The following is a 24415-nucleotide window of genomic DNA, read 5'->3' as shown; positions in this document are numbered from 1 at the left end:
TCCAGTAGACCTAGGCTGCTTAGATTGCCTTGGCCCATTGTGTTGTGGGTGTTAGACTTCAGCTTTTTTAAACTACAGATGCTCCTTTCACTCCGACCTAGCCGACAGTTTGATTGATTTAACTATCTACAAAACGATATTAAACTCGAACAAGAAATGATTAAATTATGGAACTGAAACAAGAAAACGCTGAAACTATGTTAAATTGAAACAAGGAAGTCCAATGAGTGTGTTTTATTTACAGTGCAAAAAATGAACGAGTAATTTCGTAGTACTTTCTCTCTTGATTTCCCAGCAGAATGTGTGACGGTATTAAAATGAACTGTGTCAGTGAAGGAGTAGATCTGAAAACAGCTGTCAGTCAAACGGGATTCAGCCTTTCGACCGATCCTCCAATCAGCACGTGGGATTCTGGCATACCCGTTCGAGCTCCGCCCACAGCTCCATTCACCCGCAGAGACACCCGGTGTCCGGGGGCGGGACAACATCGTGGCATTTATCCAATTACCGTCCAGTTTTGACGCAATGAAAAAAACTGTTCCATTCAGTCCCGTTCAGTAGACGGACACAGTCTACGGACAAATGCACTGAGCAGAGATGGAGGAGTAAACAGCGCAACGGGAATGTATGAGAAGTGACCAACATCGCGTCCGTTGGTTTGTGATAAAGCTGAGTTGAACGAACTCATCTTTGAGATGAACGTGTTTTAACACATTTGTAGTCAATAAAATGTCAACACAACCGTACATATTTAACCATTTAATTTTCATCATTTTAGGGGAAGCCGGGCTTCCCTTGCAGTCTATGAGAAATCGCCACTGATATAAACATCTGGAAAACCGTCAATTTCTCTCAAAGAAATACTTATCTGACCAATACTAAACTTCCCACTTAGCTGCTTCTCCATGTTTGCAATGTTTGATTCGCGTATGTCGCGTAGTTCTTGACGTCTCACATCCCGCTCAGTGCACGCACGTTGATTTGCGTCACCGCTGATTCGCTTTTTGGACTGACCAATGAGGAGAGGGTCTCAGCTCACGGTCACAGACAGCAGGAGCAGGGTTTCTGTGCAGTGCAATGGCTCCGGGCAGCGGACAGTTTCATTTATAAGCAAAAGATAACCAGATATTTTCGTTATGCCCGAGCTACCCAGGGCCCTTCAGAGGTCGCGGGCCCCTGGGCAATTGCCCAGTTGCCCATATGGTTAATCCGGGCTTGACTATCCCATAATTTTCGCCGATTTTTCTGGAAGGGATGTTTGCCAGAAGGAATTCTGTACAAGTTTAAATCCTTCTGTGTGTTCTTTCTATTCTGACAACCCACGGCACAGACGACAGCATCATTCACACTGGCAGTCAGTGCTTTGCTACGAACTCCACGGACTTTCTGCCTCCAAGGTGCACGAGCAGCATACGTCCTACGTCATCATGAAACTGCTCTATACAGAACAAAACATATACAAAACACACGTACAACAAAACAAAAACACAAAAAAAACAAAAACATCACAAAGCAAGCCACCTATCATCCTGGACAAATGTAACAGAGTTAGTTAGTTAGGTAGTTAGTTAGTGGTGTCCCCATTAAGTTTTAAAGGTCAAGGAGTAATGCATTTTATTATTTATATATATATACAGTATACATATATATATATATATATATATATATATATATATATATATATATATATATATATATATATATATATCATTGTCTAAGTTAAAAAAAATAATCTTTGACTTAAATGTGCTCTCAAATGTTATCTGATTTTGTGAAAAAATTTCACGCAAATTTGCTTAAATGTTCTAAATCATTGGGATTTATCTTTACTAAATTTTTTAAGTGAAATTTTGTGTTTACTTTTAGAGTTGTTATCAATGTTACATTAAGCTGAGATGGACAACAGTGACTTTAAAATGAACACAAAAATATATTTTCTTTGTCATTCAATTTACTTCATTCACTGTTACAAAACATACAAGTTTTTCAAAGTAATAAGTACAATTCTTCATTGTGGTTGCAGGTTTTAAGTAAAGTATTTTGGACAGATCTGACCAGTGGAGTGGTGAGCATTGAGTAGTACATGTGTATTTGATTTCTTCTGTTTAGTTTTGGTGTGTAGATTTGAGTTTTGTGTCGGTGTCCATGCAGGGTTTTTGGAAATGGAGTGAAAGTGTGTCTTAGTGATTAAGGAAAAGTAGAATTGATCAGACACCAAAACACCAGCAGGAGGAGCTGTTTACTGACAGAAAACAGACTCATTTTGCCTGAACAGAGACTGTGTGTTTCTTTGTTCAGTGAGAGTGATAATGTAATTTAGAAGTGTGCATTGGTTCAAACAAACTTTATTTAATTTTGCAAGTGTATAAGAAGTTTCAGATTGAATTTTATTTAAACTGACAAATTTTAGTGGAGTTTATCCATAGTTGTACATGGTGTACTTGTGGTTTTACTAAAGTGCAGTATTTTCATAGTGTCACTTCTTTCAGTGTGTATTATTACTTACAGTGTGCATTACAGTGGAATAGGGTTTAAAAAATTTATCACACTAAAACTGTGGGTGCTTCTTGCTGTACTACAGAAAGTAAAACAGGGAAGAAAGAATATACCACATATACAAAATACACTGTGGATGAAAAAAAAACCAGACTTCAAATAGAAAAAGTCAAAATGTAAATAGAAAAAAAAACCTTTCCAATGTAGATATATAAAATGAAATATTGGAACCTCAATTAAATGATGCAAACACATTGGACTCACAAATATTGTTTAAGTCACACACTCATTATCACTGTTGACATGTTGTCCAATCAGAGTGAAACTAACGGCTCCAAGGCTCCGCCCTCTGAGCATTTAAACACCAGTCACAGAGCACAAGCAGTCAGTCCAGTCAAAGCTGTCCTGATGGTAGTAGAGGTCAAAGGTCGCTCGGAGGTGATGGAGGGGAACCAGCAGAGAGTGGACGCCAACATCCTGCTGCTGGGAGCTCACAACGTTGGCAAGTCAGGTCTGTTCATGTTCATCTGAGCTGGATCCACTGTGTGGAGGTTTCAGGTTTAGTCCAGTGTATGTGTTCAGTCTAATTTCAGGTTTTTTGTTAGTTTTATGTTTTATGATGTGCGTCGATCTGGCCCTGGTGATGAATTTATGAAATGCAAAAATTACACTGAAGATATAAACAATCAAGTGTGTCAAAACCATTTTAATTCAGGGGCCACATACAACCCAATTCAAGTGGGTCAGACCAGTAAAATACTATCACAATAATGTATAAATAATGACAACTCCAGTTTTTTCTTTGTTTTAGTGTAAAAAAAAAGTAAATTTACATGAAAATGTTTACATTTACAAACTATCCTTTCACAATAAAATGTGAATAAGCTGAACAAATATGAACAACTTGAAATGTTTTAAGAGAACTGCAGTAAAATTTTAACAATGTTCTGCTTGTCACTAAATGTTTTGTGTCGTAGATCCTAGAGGGTTGTATGTTGTAATGCGTGTGTTTAAATGATAAACAGAGACATAATCATGTTAAAATTGCACTTATTTGTCATAGGAAATTTCTGGTTGTTATTCACGGGATATTTAAACATTTTCATAAAGTAATTTTCCTTTTTTTCCACTCCAAAACATAGAGAAAAGTGTGGAGTTGACATTATTTATAGTTACCTCTGCCAAGGAGGTTATGTTTTTGCCAGGGTTTGTTTGTTTGTCTGTCTGTTTGTTTGTTTGTTTGTTTGTTTGTTTGTCTGTCCGTTAGTGTGCAACATAACTCAAAAAGTTATGGACAGATTTGGATGAAATTTTCAGGGTTTGTTGGAAATGGGATAAGGAAGAAATTATTAAATTTCGGTGGTGATGGGGGGGGGGGGGGGGGGTGTCACTGATCGTTAGTGTGCAACATAACTCAAAAAGTTATGGACAGATTTGGATGAAATTTTCAGGGTTTGTTGGAAGTGGGATAAGGAAGAAATGATTAAATTTTGGTGGTGATCGGGGGTGGGGGGGCCCACGGGGGGGGCCACTGATCAGCCTTGGCGGAGGTCTGCACTCTCCGAGTGCTTCTAGTTTATTATGTTGTTATTTTACTGGTCCAGCCCATTTGAAATAATATTGGGCTGAATGTAGCCCCTGAACTAAAACGAGTTTGACAACCCTGGTCTAATGTGTTCATGTTTTATGTTTTTTTAGATGTGTTAGTAAATGTATATTGAAAATGTACATATAGATTGTATATTGCCTGTTTCACATACTTGTCACACTTGTATTTTAGTTATTCGTGAATAAATGTGTTTTATGTTTGTTCTGTCTCTGCAGCTCTAACCGTCAGATTTCTGACCAGGAGATTCATTGGAGAATATGGAGACATTGGTGAGAACCCCCTCTGTTTTTAACAAAAACATAATGAATCTGAGGGTTTGTGTGAAATACACAAGACATAAGGACATAAGGGCAGCAAATTCTGAGGAAATAAGTGATGTCATATTTAATGCCATGAAGATTAAAACTCAGCTAAAACTAGTCAGTTAATCTAACTTAAATTAAATGCAAATGAAAAAATATATTTATATAAGAACCGTAATACCTCTTTTTTTATTTGTTTTCCAGAGTCTGTTTACAGTCGAGTCGACAGAATCGATGGTCAGGAAATCTGTTTCAACATCTGGGACTCACAGGTGAGAGATGCTGTTCAGTATCTTCTCATGACCTTCATCTGTGGTTTTCATGGATGTGGTGTCAGTTTGGTCATGTGATCAGAGGTCATGTCTGGACGATATTAAAAACAGTGACAAAGTGTTCAATCGCTAAATCTGGTGTGATTCTGAATAAAATAAGAAGCCACACAAAATCAATGCTTTTAGATTATATTATACTTTTATTTATCCACATTCAATTTAAAGTAAGTTGTTTAGGAAAGTACTTTTCCTACACATTTCTACAAAATACATACTTCTGTTGCAAAAACAGTTAAAAGGTGTTGTCAAACCTGTAGCAATAAGTGGATCTCTTCTTTAAATCACAGTTGTTGACTGTCTTTTACATCAGTGGTTGTTTGTGAACTCGCTGACATCATAAGTTGATTATTTACACACTAGTGTTGTGTTGCGTTGTGTGGTCTTGGTCTAGTCTCAGTCTCAGACAAAAAGTAATATTTTATTTCAAGTCCAGTCAATATCATTGGAATATCTACAGGAACACCACCATCATCTTCTGCTTCAAATGTTTCTTTTATGTTTACACACTTTCACCAACCCTTTATTCAGATACACACTGGAAACTACAAATTACATGTCTATACACGTTTATTTCATTATTATGGTAAGAACTGGTTTAGTCATATCATACCATTTTCTATATCACTGGATCACAAATGTTTTAACCTTAAGACCCAAAATAACAAAAGCATCAGTCTCATCATGCTGGTATTGATCCAACACTGATACTCACCTTGGTATCGATACTACTGATATTTAGATCGATACGCCCAGCCCTCGTCTCTTTTGCATTTTGTGACTTTATGTTCTTGTGTTTTCAGGATGGACAAACGTTATCATCCCTGAGTGACAAACAGCTGCAGTGGGCCGATGGGATGATCCTCGTCTACAGCATCTGTGACCGTGGTAGCTTCGATGTGGTCCAACAGCAGCTGCAGCAGATACGTCGACACAGGAAGCCATCGTCCGTTCCCATCATCATCGTCGGCAACAAACGTGACCTGCGCCGTCACCGCAGCGTCTCCAGCGAGGAGGGCCGCCTGCTGGCCATGTCACAGCGCTGTGGCTTCTTCGAGGTGTCAGCGGCGGAGACGTACCACGGGGTCCTGCTGGTCTTCCATGGTCTTGTCGAACTGGTCAAGGAGTCCAGAGCCCTGAGGAAGGCCACAGCTGGGGTCAGAGGCATTGTCCGGAGTGTGTCGGCCGTTTTCAGCAAGAAACGAAACGACTAGACAAGAATATCAGACTATGAAGAGAGTAGAACGATAGCAGAGTGTTATTCAGAGACAGGATGGACTGAGGCAGGTCGAGTGGAGGATTCTGGGATTGAAGATGATGACGGAAAAGAAAAGTTGTACCGATGTTTGGATTTAGAGCAATAGGATTGGACAGGATGGGACTTTTACTCCACAGGAGAAAACCACACTTTAATCCACTGTGTTTTAACTCTGCTGGTCAGATGATATTCCAGGTTTTATTTAGTACAGTGGTATCAAACATACTGCCCGCGGCCCAAAACTGGCCCACCAAAGGGTCCAATCTGGCCTGTGGGAAGTGCCAAACTTACACTGAGGATATAACACTCAAGGCTATAATTTAGTTCAGGGGCCACAACCAGTCCATGATGTAAAGTGTGTCAACAATAAAATATTAGTGTAAAAGTGGTCAAAGATTGGGGGGTTAGTGGTCTGTGAACTGAAGGTACTTTACTATTCCTCAAACTCTCCGGGTCCACTCCACTGCTGGATGGGTCCCCCAGGAATGCTGGGCCCCATTAATTTGTCATGCCCCCCCCACCACCACCACCACCACCACCACCACCACCGCCAACAGCGGCCCAGGCTGCAGGCGCCAATGTTAATACTGATATGTCGGGACTGCAGGAGTAAATGCGGCATTCCTGTTTTCAACTTCATTTCCTGTCATGCAGCATGGTACTGCGCTGCCATGATTATAAGGCAATTGTATTCCAAAATGAGTAATATCTCCAAAAATCTTGATCCTATCAACTTGCCAAGATATTTAATGTGAAGATGGGACTATTCCTCAACTGTAGGTACCAAATTGGCCAGGTAAAAACATCTCAATTTGTCAGAATCGTGCCGACACACACACAGATGCTCTGGGCCCTTCCAGTATTATGATACAGATTTTACTGGCCACTTGAGATTGGATTGCATGTGGCCCCTGAACTAAAATGAGTTTGACATCATGGTTTAGTATGTGAGGCTGCTGGGCCCACCATGAAAAACCTTCACTGGCTTGTGCGCATTGATACAGTGTACTTCTCTGTATCAATTCCTTTTCTGATTCACCATCAGTTTTATTCAGGTTTTCACTGTTAATACAACAGTTTTAAATGTGTTACTGTTTTATTTACTTAATTTTTCTTGTTGAGTTTCAATCAGTGTAGATACATGAGTTTAACGTCATTGTTTTACATCTTCCAGCTGTCAGAAACAGGGTTATTGTTATTAGCAAAGACTAAATATAAACCTAGTGAAAATTTTTGTTTTGTTGACAAAATGTAAATAAAAATGTCAGCTTGTAAAAACATGAAACTCTAGACAAAACCTGAAAATGATACACAAACTAAATGAAAAACAATTGGAGGTGAAAGTCATCTTATTTTTTTCTCAAATGTTAATAGGTCAAAACAAAAGGCACGAAAGCTAAATAAAACCCAAACCAACTGACTAAGAGTAGTTAAATCCTCTAAATTAAAATTGAAACTAAAAGACAAGTTAAACTGAGGAAAACAAAACAACTTAAAGACTTAATGAAAATGAAAACTCAGACTTCGGTTATGATTTCAATCTGTGACTGAATTTAATCATCACATCAGGAGTTCACTGATGTTACAGTTTATGATCAAATACTGTGTTGAACTTTGAGTTTAGTATAAAAGTGAGTTTCTGCAGGTTCAGGAAGTGAATTCAGGATCTTTAAGATAATGTTACTGATAATACATGACTGTATTATTTTTATTGTATTGCATTTTTCTGCAAGAATATTTACACACTTTTGTGAGAAATCTGCACATATTGATGTGAAACAACCTCTTGTGACTTGTTGTGATATGTAGAGTCATATTAGTGTAAATGTTCATGTCAGATGTGTTTTAATAAAGCAGAATCAAACTATGTATCTGGCTAATTTTCTTTTTCATTAACACACTGAGATGAAGGTGCAGGATCAATAAGCTTTATTTAGATACTGACAATAACATAAGACAGAACAGAGTCTTTTACATTTATATTAGACATGAGTGTGATTTTGCAGTGTGTTGTCAACATTAGAATCTGAAAAGTATTATTGAGATAAAAATCAGATAAGACAAAGACAGCAGAGAAATAAAATTTGATAAGATGAAGCAGGTTCATTGTTTAACCATGGGATCAATAATATAATAACATTATTAACATTCAGTGTTCCTTCAGCTGCTCATTTCAGTCCAACTCATCCAGAATCCAGGACTTTTCCACTGCACGTCCTAGATTTTGTTCAGTTATTTCCTGGAGGGATCAGTGAATGTCACATTTTTATGATAAATGGGTCAAATCCATTCATGTTTTATGTAACTTCATCAAATATTATGTCTATGAATCCATGTTACAAGTGATGTTTAGAGTTTTTTTAATTGTTGAGAACAAATTTCAACTCTGTCCATTGAAAAATAATCTGCTGTTGATGCATGTTGCTCAGAAATTTCAGGTCTGTCAGCTGTCAACTGTATACGACTTAACACAGGAATCTATTCAACAAAATCCAGGACATGAACTGATTAAAGTCGTCAATTATGAGTTTCTATGGAATGACCCCCCTGCTGTCCAACCTCCACCACATCACTTTAATTTACATTACACGACTCGGTCTCAGTTTACCCTGATGCAGACATCAGTGTAACTGTGGTGAGTAAAGAACAGTGGCCCCTGCCCTTAGAATCAAAACTGAACTTTAGAAGAAGTTTCTTTTTTCTTGTTGAAGGATGTCAGATGTGTCAATACAGAACTTCATTGTGTTTGATATTTTCTTTAAATCTCAAACTAATCTTCCAATAGCCCGTTCACTGAACACGTATGCCGACACTAAAACCAGCTGGGGCAGGAGAGGAGACTGTGATTGATTTGGGGGTGGGGCATTTAAGAGTTGTCTGCAGTGCTGTTCGGGTCTTCGGGTGAGTTGGGGGTTAGGTACTCGAAGGCCTTTTGACTTTGGGTGACGAATTGTTTGAGCGGAGCGAGAAGCAGCTCGGTAGCGGATGGACGGCGCTGCACAAGGCCTTCGGAAGGGAGGGACAGGGTGGACAGGGTGTCGTTGTCCACAGAGTCCCGCTTAATGCTGGATCTGCGGCCACTGGATCCGTCGGAGCCCTGAGGAGCACGGCTGGCCAGGGAATACAGACTCCTGCGGCGGCGAGGACGACCATCCATGGCCTTCAGGAACAGGCTGTTAGAGGAGTTGCGGCGTGATGAGGAGTTTGTGAAGTCATGCTGATTCAGGAAGTCCTCCAATTCCTGTTGAGACGGCTGCTGCAGCTGGTAGACAGACCGACAGACAGATCATTACTTCAACAGGAAGTAGAAACTGTTGGCTTAACTTAGCAGGAAGACTGATGTGGGGGACAAGCTGTATTCACACAAAAAGCCAAACAGAGTTATGACAGTGGATGGTTTAGACAACGAAACAAACAGATACAAAAATGTTGACTCATGTGAAGACTAGTCAATATCAAGATTCTCTCAACGCAGTCAGAAACAGAGAGCTTAGTTATTATGAAGTCTTTACTTTTATCTCCAACCAGAGCATCAGCAGTATTCACCATTATGTGTTTACAGGAAATCTCTTCATCTCTGCAACTTACTGTACTCTGGTATTAAAGCTCCTCTAACACAACAGTAAACATAACATGTGACACTGAAATATAGACAGACAATGAGTCTATATGATAGAATATGCACGATGGTTATACTGCTAAAACCTGACAAATTTCCATACCACGTACATTCTGGAGCCTGTGTTGGTGATGCTGTGTGTGGGTGGAGTGCTATAATTCTATTTCTAGTTCTGTGATGAACAGATAAAGAACAAGAGAACGTGAAAATGTTACTTTGTGATTCTATTTCACAATTATACCAAGTTAGCACTACCATTAGCATTTTTAGCATTAGCACTAGATTCCATTTCCATTAGCACTAGATTCCATTCCATTTCCAAGTTAGTACTTGGCCATGGCTCAGATGGTAGAGTGGGTCATCCATTAACCGAGGGGTTGGTGGTTCGAATCCTGCTCAGTCCATGTGCTGTTCTGTCCTTGGGCAAGACACTTCACCCTCCTTGCCTCCAGTGCTGCTACTCACACTGGTGTATGAATGCGTATGAATGTTCGGTGGTGGTCGGGGGGGCCGTAGGTGTGGATTGGCAGCCAAGCTTCTGTCAGTCTGCCCCAGAGCAGCTGTGGCTACAAATGTAGTTTACCACCACCAGAGGGAGGATGTGAGAGCGAATGAATAATGGATCCTCTGTACGCGCTTTGAGTATACGTTCATAGAAAAGCGCTATATAAATCTAATCCATTATTATTACTACCATTAGTGTCTTTAGCATTAGCATTACATTACATTTGACGATTATTCTAAATTAGCACCACCATTGGCATTGTTAGCATTAGGTCCCAATGCCTGTTATGAGTCATAAACATTTTGTAAAAAAAAATAACAAGTAACAGTCCAGTGATCAACCAAGGCCAACACTGATGGGACGTTGGTGTGGCCACATCATTAGCCTTGAAGATGGGAAGCAAAGGGACCCTATTAGCCGGTTCTGTTTACTATGGCATACTGTCTCTGAAACAGGTGTCTCAGGTGTGTCAGAAGCCCCGCCCCTCCCACTCACCATGTTGTAGAGTGGTGTGGCATTGATAATCAGCTGCACCAGGAGCTTGGACAGTTCCTGCAGGTCTCCGAGGAGCTGCTGCATCTGAATTGGCAGCTCCAGAACCTGACGGATCGGAGGCAGCTCCGCCAATAGGACAGCCTGACTTCTGACCCTGTTCAGGCCCACCTCCCGTAGGTTCTCTGTACGGTACAGCAGTGCCACCAGCAGGCTTTGCAGGCTGAGCAGAAGGTCATTCAGCAGCTCCATGACCTGACCTAGACCCACCTGAGGCCCAGGAAGAAACACAAACAAGATATTTTGTTAATGTGGATAAATGTTCAGAACCAAATATCACTGCTGTTACATCATCATATACACTGAGACATTATTCATTGGTTTGTGGACATATTAAATGCCATCAAGTAATTTCTGCTGAATGTTTTAACGCACAGCCTGTCAAACAGTTACTGGAGCTAATTCTAAGTAATAACTGGCTGTGATTTCTTATTAATTAGCCTACAGGTACACTTAAAGCTAATAAATGTAAACTATGCTAACATGCTGCATACTATGATTAAGTAATGGAAAACATGATGCAAATGTGAATAAATTGTGCCAACAGCCTGTATTTAGGCATTTTATTAAATAACAGTAAAGTCATGGTAACATAAGCTAACAGAGTGACGTTATGCTAACAGAAAGGCTATAACTCTATCAAACATTTCCTAAACAATGTCATTTTATGTTCGCAGTGTAACTTACTAAGCACAACTAAAGCTGGAAAAAATGTTTTATTCAATAAACAGAAGCTTATAAAGAACTGTAAACTGTCATTTACACCTGTCAATCAAAGCCTGAAATTGTAGATGTCAAAATTTCACCCTGAGATCTTATTATCAGATGGACCCAAATACTTGTTAGAGGGTCCAGCTGGCATCGTCTCCACTTTCCCACCACACAAATTGGATTCAAACCAAAACCTTGATCTGGCAGCAGACAAAGACATGTGAGGTCAAAGGTTAGCACGAGAGGGGACATTCTTTGACTCTTTGGTGAAGATGTACAGATTTTATTCTGAGCGTAGAGTACATCAATGTGTAATCTGTGAACATGAGAACAAATTATGGTTTAAATGACTTACAGCATCACTAGTAATTTGTGAAATGAACTAATTTCAAAAACCTTTATTGACAAATAAATCACATTTAATCATAAATCTGTATGCGTCATCCCCAAAATGACTGGCCATGACTGTACCCTAAACAAACAGAAGATTTGACATCTGCTGTGTTTTGGAGCAACTATCCAAAAAAAAAAGGGTTTCCCACAGATCAAAGGCAACATTATCTTTTAATGTGTGAGAATTTTGTGCGTATAGTTTCAGAGTAAGTGCAAATTGGCCAGCTCTGTCTTTAGATACAAGGATGTGTCACCAATCAGCTGATAGAGCACTGGATGATGCTACAGCTTAAAATGTCTGTGAGGAAAACAAACTCTCTGCTCTCAGTTCCTGTTGGCTGATTACGGTGAATAAATGCAGTTGAGTCTCTGGGGTCTCATCAGGTATTTAGGTCAGAACAGAACAGTGTGACCTCTAACCTCTGATTGGGAACAAACAGCCAGGACAACACGTGAGTACAATGCACACAGGCCTAATGAGGCGCCTGATTGGTCCTGACACTCACCTGCTGCGACACTTCCCAATTATCCAGAAAACACTGAGTCATTCAACGAACATGTTTCACATATTTCTGCAGTGAACAGTACTGACGACCAGATTAATTAACCCATAAAGACCCAGAAATCCATCACCGACCAAACCATCCACTGATGTAACTGTTTAATACCTGCTGATCCACTTATCCTATCAATATGTGTAAATAATTGGTGTAAAATGCAGTGTTTCATCTTCTCATGGTCATCAGATATGACCCATTTGGATGTTCAGAGGCTCCGTAGTTACTGTGGAAACAATGTCATCTTCTTCAACATTGATTCACCAATAAAACCCACAGAGTTGGACAGTGGAAGGAAATGCTTGGTGTGTGTTCAGTTAATGATATATTTGACTGAAAAAGTCCGTTTTTCCTCAGTTTTCTCTGCTTTTGATTTAATAACCCTCAATTTTAATCTTAGCTTTTATGAACATCTACATGATCAGTAAATTAAACCCAAGAAAATACCTAATGTGTACTGATGATATACAAAATGCAGAGGATAATATTATAAATAAATGGTGATAAATCACTTAAGAAAGGTTAGATATAGAGACATTTTCAGTGGGAACTGACATAAAAGTAGCGCTGGGTCTTTATGGGTTAAGCTATAATAACAGAACAAACAGATGGAAGACAAAGCAGCAAAGTTCAACTACTTCATTACTTAACTTCAGCAGTTATTGGAACTTTTCCTCATTTTTCCTGTTATTTCTGCTCCTTACATTTTCACGCTTTAGTTTTAATGAATTTGAGGTGAACTATCCATTATTTTTTATTTTCATTTTGCATTGCTTCGTGTCTTTACAAGATCAGGACTGATTTCAATTTAAGTCAATGAAATGAAAAAGCAAAACACATGAATATAATATATATAAAACAAATGAAGAAAACACATGAATTTAATGCAAGACAAATGCAGAAACATGATATTTTTCTTTGAATTTCATGCTGTTGCCCAGTGTTAAACTAACGTTAAAGAACTGTTTTCAGTGAAGAAATCAAGAACAACAAATTAAACTATTTAAGGTTCATGTCAGTGACACTGTGCATCAGTGCTTTTCATAAAATTAAAATTCTGAACTTTTCTTCCACCACTTAATTCTGTTTCATCAGCAGAGATTTGTTTCTCTGTTGCTTCTTTCCAGATAAAATCAGAAAAACATTGACTCAGACAAACAAAGGAAATGTTTATCTGCTACGTGACTGGACTCATGAGCGGCTCGTTGTCCTCACAGATCAGCACTCACACCGATCAGATAACAGCGATTGATTACATCCTGGTGAGCAGGAATAAGTATATGAATTGATGAACGCAGCACATTATGTCACAGTGCAGGAGTTATGAGTTGTTTTGTGTTGCTTTAAGACTTCAGTCTGACTCTGTCTGATCTGATCACACTCTAAATGCTGTGGGCAGATGTGACTGTACCAGCTGATGTGTAAACAGGAGCCTCAGTATAATGAGCATCATTACAGATAAAAGTAGCTGCTTCCTCTGTACATGGACCAAACTCCCTTTAAACTCTGCCTACGTGCTGAGCAGAACGTCTGGGTGAATCCAGACCCTGAGCCTGGAGATCAGAGGTCCGAGGTCAAAGAAGTAATTTAAAAAAAAAAAGTTCCCACCTGGATTTAACCAAACATAAACTGAAGATCCATCCATTGGATAAATACTGCAGTAATTCATACATTTCAGTTCTTTAACTCTACCGCTTCCACTACAACAACCACTACTTCTACTACTACTAATACCACTACTGTCACCACCCAACCACCACCACCACCACCACCACTACTACTACTACTTCTACTATTACTACCACCACTAATACCCCTACGTAAATAATGACAACCCGAAATTCCAAACTCTAAAATTTTAACAATATTATGCTGAATGTTTTGTGCTTTTGTAAATCCACTGCAATCTATAATGTACATGTATAAATGACAAACCGGGGCATAATGTTGTTAAAATTGCACTTATTTTTCTGAATAAAGTTCAGGTTGTTCATGTTCATTCACAGGATAGTTTGTAAATATAAACATTGTCATTATTAAATTTTACCTTTTTGCACTAAAACAAAGACAAAAAATTGTGGAGTTCCTATTATTTATGGGCTATTATGGTAATATTTCACTAGTCCAGCCCATTTAAGATGTGACCCCTGAACTAAACGAGTTTGACATGCCTGGTTTATATCATCATAAAACTTAACTCAAACCACTAATACACTTGTAAAATGGATTGAAAGGAAACAGAAATCAGAAAATAAACTAATAAACCGTAATGTCTGATCTGTGCAGGTGTGTACATGTGTGTCTACAGGTGTGTATCTACAGGTGTGTGTCCTCACCGTGTTCGCCGCTGACCGCAGTGCTCTGACTCCTCCCCCCAGCTGATCTCTGACCTTTAGCATTCGGTGATAAATCTGCAGGCCGATGTTCAGCATCAGGCTGCGGATCCTGGTCCACAGACTGGGCTCATCATCATCATCTTCCTCCTCGTACTGCTGGACCCTTGCCTCCCACTCACGACCTGCCGGGATGAAAAAACAACGGTCACATCTCAATTCAGTAGTTTCACAAAGTCAGCTACATGTGGTCAGAGTGAAATCAAATGCAGTAGGAATAAAGGAAGGACAAATGTTTAATAAATCCAGTGATTACTAAATGATTTAGTTTTTATGCCCAGTGAACCCAGAGGTGCTCACTGTGTGTTAAAGTCACATGGTCGCTCATGGTCTTTAATACTGATATAAACCCACTCACTGTACTGCAGCATCTATTACTTTATTTTACTTTAACACATTGAAACTAAAGCCTGAAGGATGAATAAGTCAGTCTGCAAATGTAAAAATCTAATAAACAGCATCTGAACTAAAATAAAAAGAAGTTAATAAACAGCTACTCAGTAATTCAGGCTCTACATCAGGGGTGTCAAACATACAGCCTGCAAGACAAAACCAGCCTGCTAAAGGGTCCGATCCGGCCTCTGGGATGAATTTGTGAAATGTAGAAATTACATTAAAGATATTAACAATCAAGGGTGACAAAATCATTTTAGTTCAGGGGCCACATAAAGACTAATTCATTCTCAAGTGGGTAAAATACTCTCATAATAACCTACAACTCCAATTTTTTTCCTATGTTTCAGCGTAAAAAAGTAAAATTACATGAAAATGCTTACATTTACAAACTATCCTTTCATAAAAAATGTGAATAACCTGAACAAATATGAACAACCTGAAATGTCTTAACTGCAATTTTAACAATATTCTGCCTGTAACTAAATGTTTTGTGTATTTTGTAGATCCACTGTGATATGTAAGTTGTAATGCACATGTGTAAATGATAAACTGAGACACAATACTGTTAACATTGCACTTATTTTTCTCAAGAAATTTCAGGTCATTCATGTTATGCACATTTTTTAAAAGATAGTTTGTAGATGTAAACTTTTTTTCACACTAAAACATGTAGAAAAGTTTGGAGTTGACATTCTTTATAGGTTATTATGTTATTATTTTACAGGTCTGGCATACTTGAGATCATATTGTGCTGTATGTGGTCCATGAACTAAAATGAGTTCCAACAAAAACCAAACCTGCAGCTCCTCCTGCTGGTTCATTCAACACATGAATTAACAGAGAATGAAGTTTCCATAGCCGTCACCTACATGCATTTAAACTTACATTCCCTCCATAACACTGAAATCTCACAGTCAAAATAAAGTCACTAGTTGTGTGGAATGACAGAAGGCACATCTGCTGAAATCAAATGTTATGAAATGTGAAATGAAAGTACACTGTTGTCCATAAGGTTGGAATAAAATATTTTTATCTCTTCTCATAAAATGATCATAACAATGTGATTTAGTCTTGATAGATAAAGTGTAACTGAGACTCAGTATGTTATCACTGAACCTGGTCAGAGATGATACTGATGTGTATAAATATGAATAAAAGAGGAATATGTCTGAAAACAATATGTAATAAATGTCGAATTGAGGAATGAACTTTAGTTGAGCCTCAGAATGAACAGCTCTACATTATACCAAGTTAACCAAATGAAATTATTAGACATCACAGTGGACCAGCATCTATCATGGTCCTCTCATACAGACAATGTGATCAGGAAGATGGGTACTGGCATTGCTGTTGTGTAAAGACACGCCTCTTTTATCACTCCACCAGTTATGAAAGAGGTGGTACGATCTCTAGTACTGTCTCACCTAGAACACTGATAAGTTATATAGTCTGCAACTACTAAAACTGACTTATCTAGGCTTTAAATTGTCCAGAATAAGGCTGCTGGCCTTGTTCTGAGATGTCCCTATACTACCAGTGTCGCTGATATGCACCACACTTTATTATGGCCTTTAACTGATGTTAAAATGCAGTATAACTTATTAATATTTATAAAGAAGATTATTTTAACTGGTCAACCAAGCTCATTTTATGAAATGCTCAAGTACTCGCATCAAATTTACTCATACAATACTGGTCTTACAATACTGGACTGTAACTCCAATTTAGTTATCAATCATCCCAATACATTTTTTTTTTTTTTTTTTTTTTTTTTTTTTTTACAAATATCTGTCTTTTTTAGATCCACTCAACTTTGGAACGAATTGCCTAAAAAGCTGAAGGACTTATCAACTTATGCACCTCTGAAAAAGCTATGAAATCCCATTGTAACGTAACTTAATATTTTGTAGATGTACAGTCAAATGAATTGTATGACCCTTTTGATACTCCTTATGTAAAGTTTCTGTATGAAATTCAATCTGTAATTGTTTGTTTTGCATTGTATTTGTGTATATTGTGTATTTGAATTTTAGTCTTTTTATTCTGGACTCCAGGAAGGCTAGCTACTACCACAGTGGGAGCGACTGGGGATCCTATTAAACAAATAACCAAATAAACGACAGTAAACAATTTATCTCAGAATGAGCTTTTGTAGTCTTCTGTATTGTTCACTACAGATCACTTGGGCCCCTTTAGGCAGGTTTCCTATTGACATGTTAAAAATTATCTAATATTTTTGTCCTTATATCTCCAGTATCTGACCCATCTATGACAAAGAAGATATCTGGCATAAATTCTTAAACATTAGAAATACTAATGTTGGGCAGATGCTATTTTTGATGTTCAATTCAGCGCTCTTTCCAATTTTTATGACTAGACCAGGGCTTTTAGAATAGAATAGAATAGAATAGAATAGAATAGAATAGAATAGACTTTATTTGCCATTTGCACAGATACGTAGCAGTATAGGCGCATTGGAATTCTAGTGTTTCCCTGAGTCAGAAAAGGGAGCTTGAACAAAAAGTAAAGATATGACAAAAGAACAGGCAGATACTAAACATAAAACATAGCTAAAACCTACAAGAAAACAGTTATTGCACATACAGCTCAGATGCACATTGGTAAATATAGAGTATTATATAAAAAAGGGGGTAATAGTAATGATAATAAGAGTCCTGAGAGGTAAACAAGTTATTGCACATTTGAATTAAAAGTACTGTGACGTATAGTAGGTTATTGCACATTAAATTTAAAGTACTAGGAGGTAGATCAGTATATTGCACATTCAATTAAAATACTGGGAGGTAGAGCAGGTTATTGCACATTCAGTTAAGAGCATGGTATTTGTAAGTGTCTGTGTCAGTATGGGGAACTCGTGACCTGGGGTACTTCCTACTCTTACTTTTCAGGATTTTTACAGGAAATACATGCATTTTCAAAAGCAAACAGCTCACTTTTAGCTCTAGAGTCTTCAGGGTAGAGACACCACACCACTCCACAGAGCCTGATTGAGTGGAAACATGTAAGGGACGCTCCACCCCCAGTACTTACGTAGTGTAGGTGGGAGGGGCAGGTAGTAGGCGGTGGCGTCTTCCAGGCGGCTCAGGACGTCATCCAGACCAGATGCGGCCACTCGACCCACCTGAGTGTCCTGCAGAACCCTTAACGCTGCCCAACCAGAGTCAGACAGACGCTCCAGCTGATCCACAACACCATCCATATTGTCCACCACCCACATCTGCACGTCATCCAGTGTCAGGAGGAAAGCATCCTTCAAGTGACCCACGACCTGGAGGAGGACACCCAGACAGAACTCCTGTTACACCTAGAGGATCTGACAAACCAATGGAAAACCACAAGCATAAAGTCAGGTTGAAGGTGGACGACATGCAGCAGAACTAACCTCATCTGTTGATTGGTGGAGGATGGGGAAGTTTTTCTCCAGACGGTCGAGGCCATCCATTGCAAAACTGTTGGCGACTTCAACTGCAAACAGAGATTCATTAAAATTACACAGATCTTTACTTTTGATTTTTGTTGTCCTAAATTTATCCTGTTTTGTTATTATGAATGAGTGATATTATTGATTATTGATGATTATTTAGCCATGCTATTGAATAGTTATTCTAATAAACAGTTTTATTATTTATGGCTTTAGCAGTGTTAGTAAACACACTTTATATTATTAGCAAAGTTAGCATTATTACTAGCATTGTTCATATTAGTACATTGTTTTCTATTTGGCTCCAGAGATTTGCACTTAAATTAAAAGAGAAAAACTTTGAAATATAAGGCTATATTATTAATATCAAAATACTGACATGACATGGGACCCTTTAGGGACGTGTCCTACTCGGATATCATTGCAAATCATCCATGTCACTTATACTACAGTACAAACCTTGCATCCTTTGAAACATTTTCTTGAATTTTTATCTGAATTATTTATTATGCGGATACCCTATGAGCTGCAGGACATATGAATCATGATTCGGCAAAATAATTATTACCAATGTCAGCAGTATTAGTAGAAATAGCTGTTTTTGCACCACTGGTGTCGTTACTTTAGTAGTGTTAACATTAGCAGGTAGTGATGTGACGTTCACAAATGTATCAAATCTTTTGAACAGCTCTTTGAAATGAACGATGGGAACCGAGTCTTTGTAAAGAGCCGTTCACTTTTTTTTTTAAGGAGGGAGTGTCCGATTGCCTGTCAATTTGGCGTCACTGGGGAGGCACTGGGCAGGAGGAGAATGTTCGAGCAGAAAAAAAAGAGTGCTTGTGCACTGCGCATGTCTCATGACAAGAAGTTAGCAAAAAAACAACGGTTTGAAGCATGAGGTGAGCATACTGGAGGAGGCGGAGCTGGAAGACTGGTCGAAACCAGAGAAAAGTTTGAGAGTGAGTGAGTGACCACCTGTAAGTAATGAGCCAAAGTTCAGGTATTTAAGTAATTGTAATGATAAATCACTTTTGTGTTTTGTGCAATTTTTTCTGTATGTTTACACACATTTATTGTTCTTGTTTTGAGGAGAATAAAATGTTATTTCATAAGAAAATGTTTTCTTTTCTTCTTCATTTTTAGGCTACAGACTAGTCCACATAATGTACCGTGATGTTTTTGGTCAAATTCCAGCATTTGCCTAATGTCACCTCTCATGTCATGGATTTAGCCCACACATTGTAACTAACTATTCTTTTTTACAGTAAGATAATATTTACTGCCGTGCCAATTAAACACCTTTAAAATGTAATGTCAATCATTACATGTAGCCTATTTAGTCATTAAAACATTGGTGTTTCAAAATAATGCAAAAAACATAAAAGAGCCAATCTTTTGAACGGCTCTTTTCAGTGAACGGCTCCTGATTGAACGGCTCCCTTCAAAGAGCCAAAAGTCCCATCTCTATTAGCAGGATATTTGACTCCACCCACTTTGAGGCTCCAGACTCTGGAGGAGGGGCGTGGCTCGTGTCATGGCAATCTGAGAGACGCTGCGTACTCCGACTTCGGCCACACCCCCCACCAGCCCCAGCAGAGGGTAGCGACCTTTGACATCAGAGTAGGCTGACGTCATGGACTGCAGCGCAGAGCGAACCAGTGGGAGGCGGGACACTCTCAACATGGCGCTCATCTGAAAATGGAAATAAGAAAAACATTTGATTTAAATGACAAAAAATTATATATATCAATGAAAAATAAATTAAATAGTATTAGACTTATACAGTTTTCATGATGTATACAATCACAGGTTTTCCGTTCTGTTGTATTTTATTCTTTAAATAATTTAACACTTCTGTTAAATTGTTGATTCTGGTTTAAAGAACAATTAGATGATTGTCATTAGGAAACCTCCCTAAAGAGGCCCAGTAAAATAACACTATCTATCTATTAACACTGGTTAATATTGTCACCTTTTAACCCTTCATACCCAATACTAAAAAATGTTTCTAATTTTACATTACTCATACTACTACTGCTACTACTACTACTACTAGTACTACTACTACTAGTACTACTACTACTAATAATAATAATAATAATAATAAGAAGAAGAACAACAACAACAACAGCAACAACGACAAAGTAAATAAACAGAAGTATTTTCACTATTAACTTTTATAGCATTAATTTTATTTGGGTGTTTCAGGTTTGAAGCAGAGAGGATTCTGGGAAAGGTGCGTTCAAGCTCACCTCGTGATTCTGGTAGTCAGACATTTCTCTTTTTCCAAATCTGAGGACAGACAGACAGACAGACAGACTTTAACCCTCCCTTCGACATGAGGCAATCAGCTGTTGCTGCTCTACAAAGCTAATCCCTGTTCAGCTCCAACCAGCATGAAAATCAACCAATCAGCAGAGAGCGTGAAGAAACCAGATCACATCCAGGGTCACTGTGAGTCAGGCTCCAAAAGTCTGAAAAAAGTTTCCTTTAAATTTTTTATGTTTATTTTATTTTATTTTATCAGGCTGAACTTAAATGTCACATTTCACAGAAACAGTAACAAATATCTAGAAAGATTTATTAAAATCTCATTAATTAACATGAAACATGAAAATATGTTGATATAATGTGAAAATATATATTTCAACATGAAAACGTGCTATAAACATATCTAATTGAAACATGAGGATGATTTCTAACATGATTTTTTCAAGAGATGACATGAAAATATCTTGTTATATAAATATATATCATAACCTGAAAATATCTTATAATTTGAAAACACACTTACAAATTGTGTTATAGCTTGAAAATATCCAATTGACTTACATTAAAAATTAACTTCTTTCTAAAACCCTATTCACCAAACACAACAAATGGAAGCCACACCCAAATGCATGACAGGGAAAATAAAAAATACTGTCACATCACCTAAAATGTCTTTTAATAACATTTAATGACTGTTCTGGGAGTTTTTTCTTGGTTGACTTCATATTTTCAGTTAATTATGATTTTTTTTTTTTTTTTTTTTTTCATATTACATTGAGTAGCTCATTTTTAATCTTTTAACATTATTTTTAATTTACTAAGAACTTCTGTTAAACCTATAATAATCTGTGTGAAATGAGGCAACTCATATTTTTTTCTGCTTAAATTTAACACATTCATTTGAAGTAAAAATGACCATAATTTTCAAAAGTGTCTGAAACTCAAACTTATTGATAATAAACACATGAAACTGACAGGAGTTTAAGTAGTTTACACTAATATATATTTCAAAAATAGTGAATTAAAGAGTTTGCGCTCTTACCCCATCACAGATTCTGACACCAGGATGAAGCTGAGCTGATGAAGATGATGATCTGCCTTGAAGACCTGCTCAACAAAAATCCACTCAGATTTAAGGCAGGGATGGACCAGCTGATTGGATGGTCCAGCTGTGGCATCAATTCTGACTTGAAACAGTCGTTTGTTTGTTTGAGATGGACAACGAATCGATTAAATCAGACTGAATGAGATCATTAAGGAGGACTGAACTCACGGGATCTGAGGCTCCTTATTAAATTAATGAACATGTTTTTATTGATTATCCAGTTACACCAGAAAACACCTAAAAGAACAGTCACATGGTGGTGGTAATGATTCATTTATACTCACAGAGGTACAGTAGGATGAATTGGTGAGGTGTTTGATATATATCTAGACTAGAAATAAGTCTTCAACAGTATTCTGAGTATCTTCAGTGGAACAGTTCTTAAAGTGTAATAACCCTTTACTGACACTCTGTACATGGAACACAAAGTGCTGGAGGGGTAGCCAAAACTTATGATCATTCGAATCATGATGATGAATTATTGAAATGTGAGATGAGGCACAGCGGGTCTGTTTGATGTCACTTTCCCGCCAGAACAGAAGGAAAACAACAATAAAGCAACATGACTGTGTTTAACACTGGAAACAACAAAACCAGGAGTACAATCAACTATTATCCAGATTATTCAAGATTCACGTTACTGTCCCACAGTGTAAGGAAAGTTCTTAGCCTTCTACCTGTGCTACACCACTCAAACCCAATAAAAGACATCTGAAACACATTAAGGACATAGTGTATGATATAATATGGACAACACTCAATGATAATCTTTACAGTTTTAAGAAAGAACCAGTAATCCACCAGCATCAACATGTGACATGGATCATGTTTATTACCCCGCCCCCCAAAGGGGAACAAGGGGTAATGTTTTTGGTCCAGTTTGTTTGTTTGTTAACATTCTAGCAGCAAAACTATTGGTTGAATTCATACCAAATTGGGTTTATAGATTTCCAGTGACCCAGAATAGATCTCATTACATTTTGGTAACAGTAGGTCAAAGTTCAAATTTTTTAAGGAATTTTTTAAATCTTTTTTTTCCCCCCATTTACTTATAATGGGTGAAATTTCAAATGTCTGTAGCAGAAAAACTATTGGTTGAATTCATACCAAATTGGGTTTATAGATTGCCAGTGACACAGAATAGATGTAGTTACATATTGGGAAAAGTAGGTCAAAGTTCAAATCTTTTATGAATTTTTTATATCTTTTTTTTCTTCTTAATTATAATGGGCAAAATTTGAAATGTCTATAAAAACATCAATTTTGCTTCAATTTACTTCAAACTTGGCACATATACAGAGGCAAATTATATGGTGACATCAGCACACACATAGACATGATGACATCAGCTGGATCGATGGCAAAATAAACTACAATACATGTGAGGGGCGGGGTTTGTTGTGCCTGGCACCACTTGTTCACATTTATATATAGATACCTGATTTCAACATGGGGGGAAAAAAAAGCTGCTAGGGACTGAGCTAAAACAGATAAACAGCATTAGCACTGATATCACCAACAAGTAAATAGTTCCAACTTAATATCATCAGAAAGAAAACAGGTTTCACTTTGCCTGTAATCACTGTGATGAATATGCTATGTTCAGGTTCACCTTCAACATTAGAAAATGGGTTTTATACATGAAGTAAAAGTTTAGTACAACATTAGTTTAAAGATATCAGACTTAGAACATTAGTTACAGTATGTGTTTATTTAACAGTCAAGGTAATGGTACATATACTGTATAAAACTGAACATATGAAGCTGTTTTTAACTATGTGTTTCCATGTGAACATCTGTTCCATTTTCAGTGTGTTTTGTCTTTTCACGTCATTGAAGTACATGACTGAATCTGATGTCATGCGCAGGCCCACCATAAAAACATCATTTACACCATTACAGGAAATACAAAACATATTTACTAGAAATTAAAAAATGACAGTGAAATGAATGAAAGTCAACTAAAAGACAATCAGACATTAAACACAAAATGCACCAAATAAGTGTGAATCTGCATCAGGTTGTTTAAGTTTTAATCAAATGCCAGCAGAATTCCTGTTGCGCTGAAATGCTGACAAGACCTTATTCTGTTTTATTAAGTCTTCCAGCTTCTTCTTACTTTTCAGTTTATTTTGATTTATTTCAACATGTGCATAAGTAGTTTAAATTTTTATTAAGATGGTCTTTGAGATTTTCAGGTGATTTGGTGCTAAAGGGAGTAAATTGACATGAAGTGTCATTTACAAAGACGTTTATTAAAGGACTGTGCTGACATTTTATTCTTGTCCAACATGTTTTCATATTTTAGCTAATCACATGACTTTTTCTCTGCTAGTTTTAGTTTTTTAAGTGGTGATAATTTGTCTCTTCTTTTGTTCTTGACTTATTACGATGGGAGCTCAGGGTTTTTTTTCCTGTGATATCACTAGAGTGGAGTTTTTCCTGTTAAACACCAGAGGCCTGAAGCCACAGAGGCT

At 37.6% G+C, this 24415-nt stretch overlaps 2 protein-coding genes across 2 annotated transcripts; one reads left to right on the top strand and one right to left on the bottom strand.

Moving 5' to 3' along the window:
• Window positions 1–2891: 2891 nt before the first annotated feature.
• LOC115435451 (ras-related and estrogen-regulated growth inhibitor-like protein) lies at window positions 2892–7863 on the top strand. Its single transcript, XM_030157875.1, has 4 exons — window positions 2892–3007; window positions 4321–4374; window positions 4612–4679; window positions 5540–7863. Exons 1-4 carry the CDS (start codon window positions 2905–2907, stop codon window positions 5948–5950), a joined length of 636 nt encoding a protein of 211 aa, XP_030013735.1. The 5' UTR covers window positions 2892–2904; the 3' UTR covers window positions 5951–7863.
• Window positions 7864–8225: 362 nt separating this feature from the next.
• Window positions 8226–21949, bottom strand: plin6 (perilipin 6). Its single transcript, XM_030157847.1, has 8 exons — window positions 21876–21949; window positions 20815–20854; window positions 20056–20254; window positions 18524–18606; window positions 18172–18409; window positions 14668–14849; window positions 10614–10880; window positions 8226–9256 (listed from the first exon to the last, which is right to left on the bottom strand). The coding sequence occupies exons 1-8, from the start codon at window positions 21878–21880 to the stop codon at window positions 8861–8863; spliced, it is 1410 nt and encodes a 469-aa protein (XP_030013707.1). The 5' UTR covers window positions 21881–21949; the 3' UTR covers window positions 8226–8860.
• Between the last annotated feature and the right edge of the window lie 2466 nt (window positions 21950–24415).

Source organism: Sphaeramia orbicularis, chromosome 16, assembly GCF_902148855.1.
Source record: "Sphaeramia orbicularis chromosome 16, fSphaOr1.1, whole genome shotgun sequence".
NCBI classification, from domain to species: Eukaryota; Metazoa; Chordata; class Actinopteri; order Kurtiformes; family Apogonidae; genus Sphaeramia; species Sphaeramia orbicularis.
This window is presented reverse-complemented; position numbering and strand designations above follow the sequence as displayed.

What these genes read in the sequence shown, in the direction of transcription:
- LOC115435451 (XM_030157875.1), top strand. Translation starts at nt 2,905, where the DNA reads ATGGTAGTAGAGGTCAAAGGTCGCTCGGAGGTGATGGAGGGGAACCAG. An exon ending in TCACAACGTTGGCAAGTCAG is followed by an intron (nt 3,008 to 4,320) that starts GTCTGTTCATGT and finishes CTGTCTCTGCAG; the next exon opens with CTCTAACCGTCAGATTTCTG. An exon ending in TCAACATCTGGGACTCACAG is followed by an intron (nt 4,680 to 5,539) that starts GTGAGAGATGCT and finishes TTGTGTTTTCAG; the next exon opens with GATGGACAAACGTTATCATC.
- plin6 (XM_030157847.1), bottom strand. An exon ending in TGCGGTCAGCGGCGAACACG is followed by an intron (nt 10,881 to 14,667) that starts GTGAGGACACAC and finishes CCTGGGCCTCAG; the next exon opens with GTGGGTCTAGGTCAGGTCAT. An exon ending in CCACACCACTCTACAACATG is followed by an intron (nt 9,257 to 10,613) that starts GTGAGTGGGAGG and finishes TCTGTCTACCAG; the next exon opens with CTGCAGCAGCCGTCTCAACA.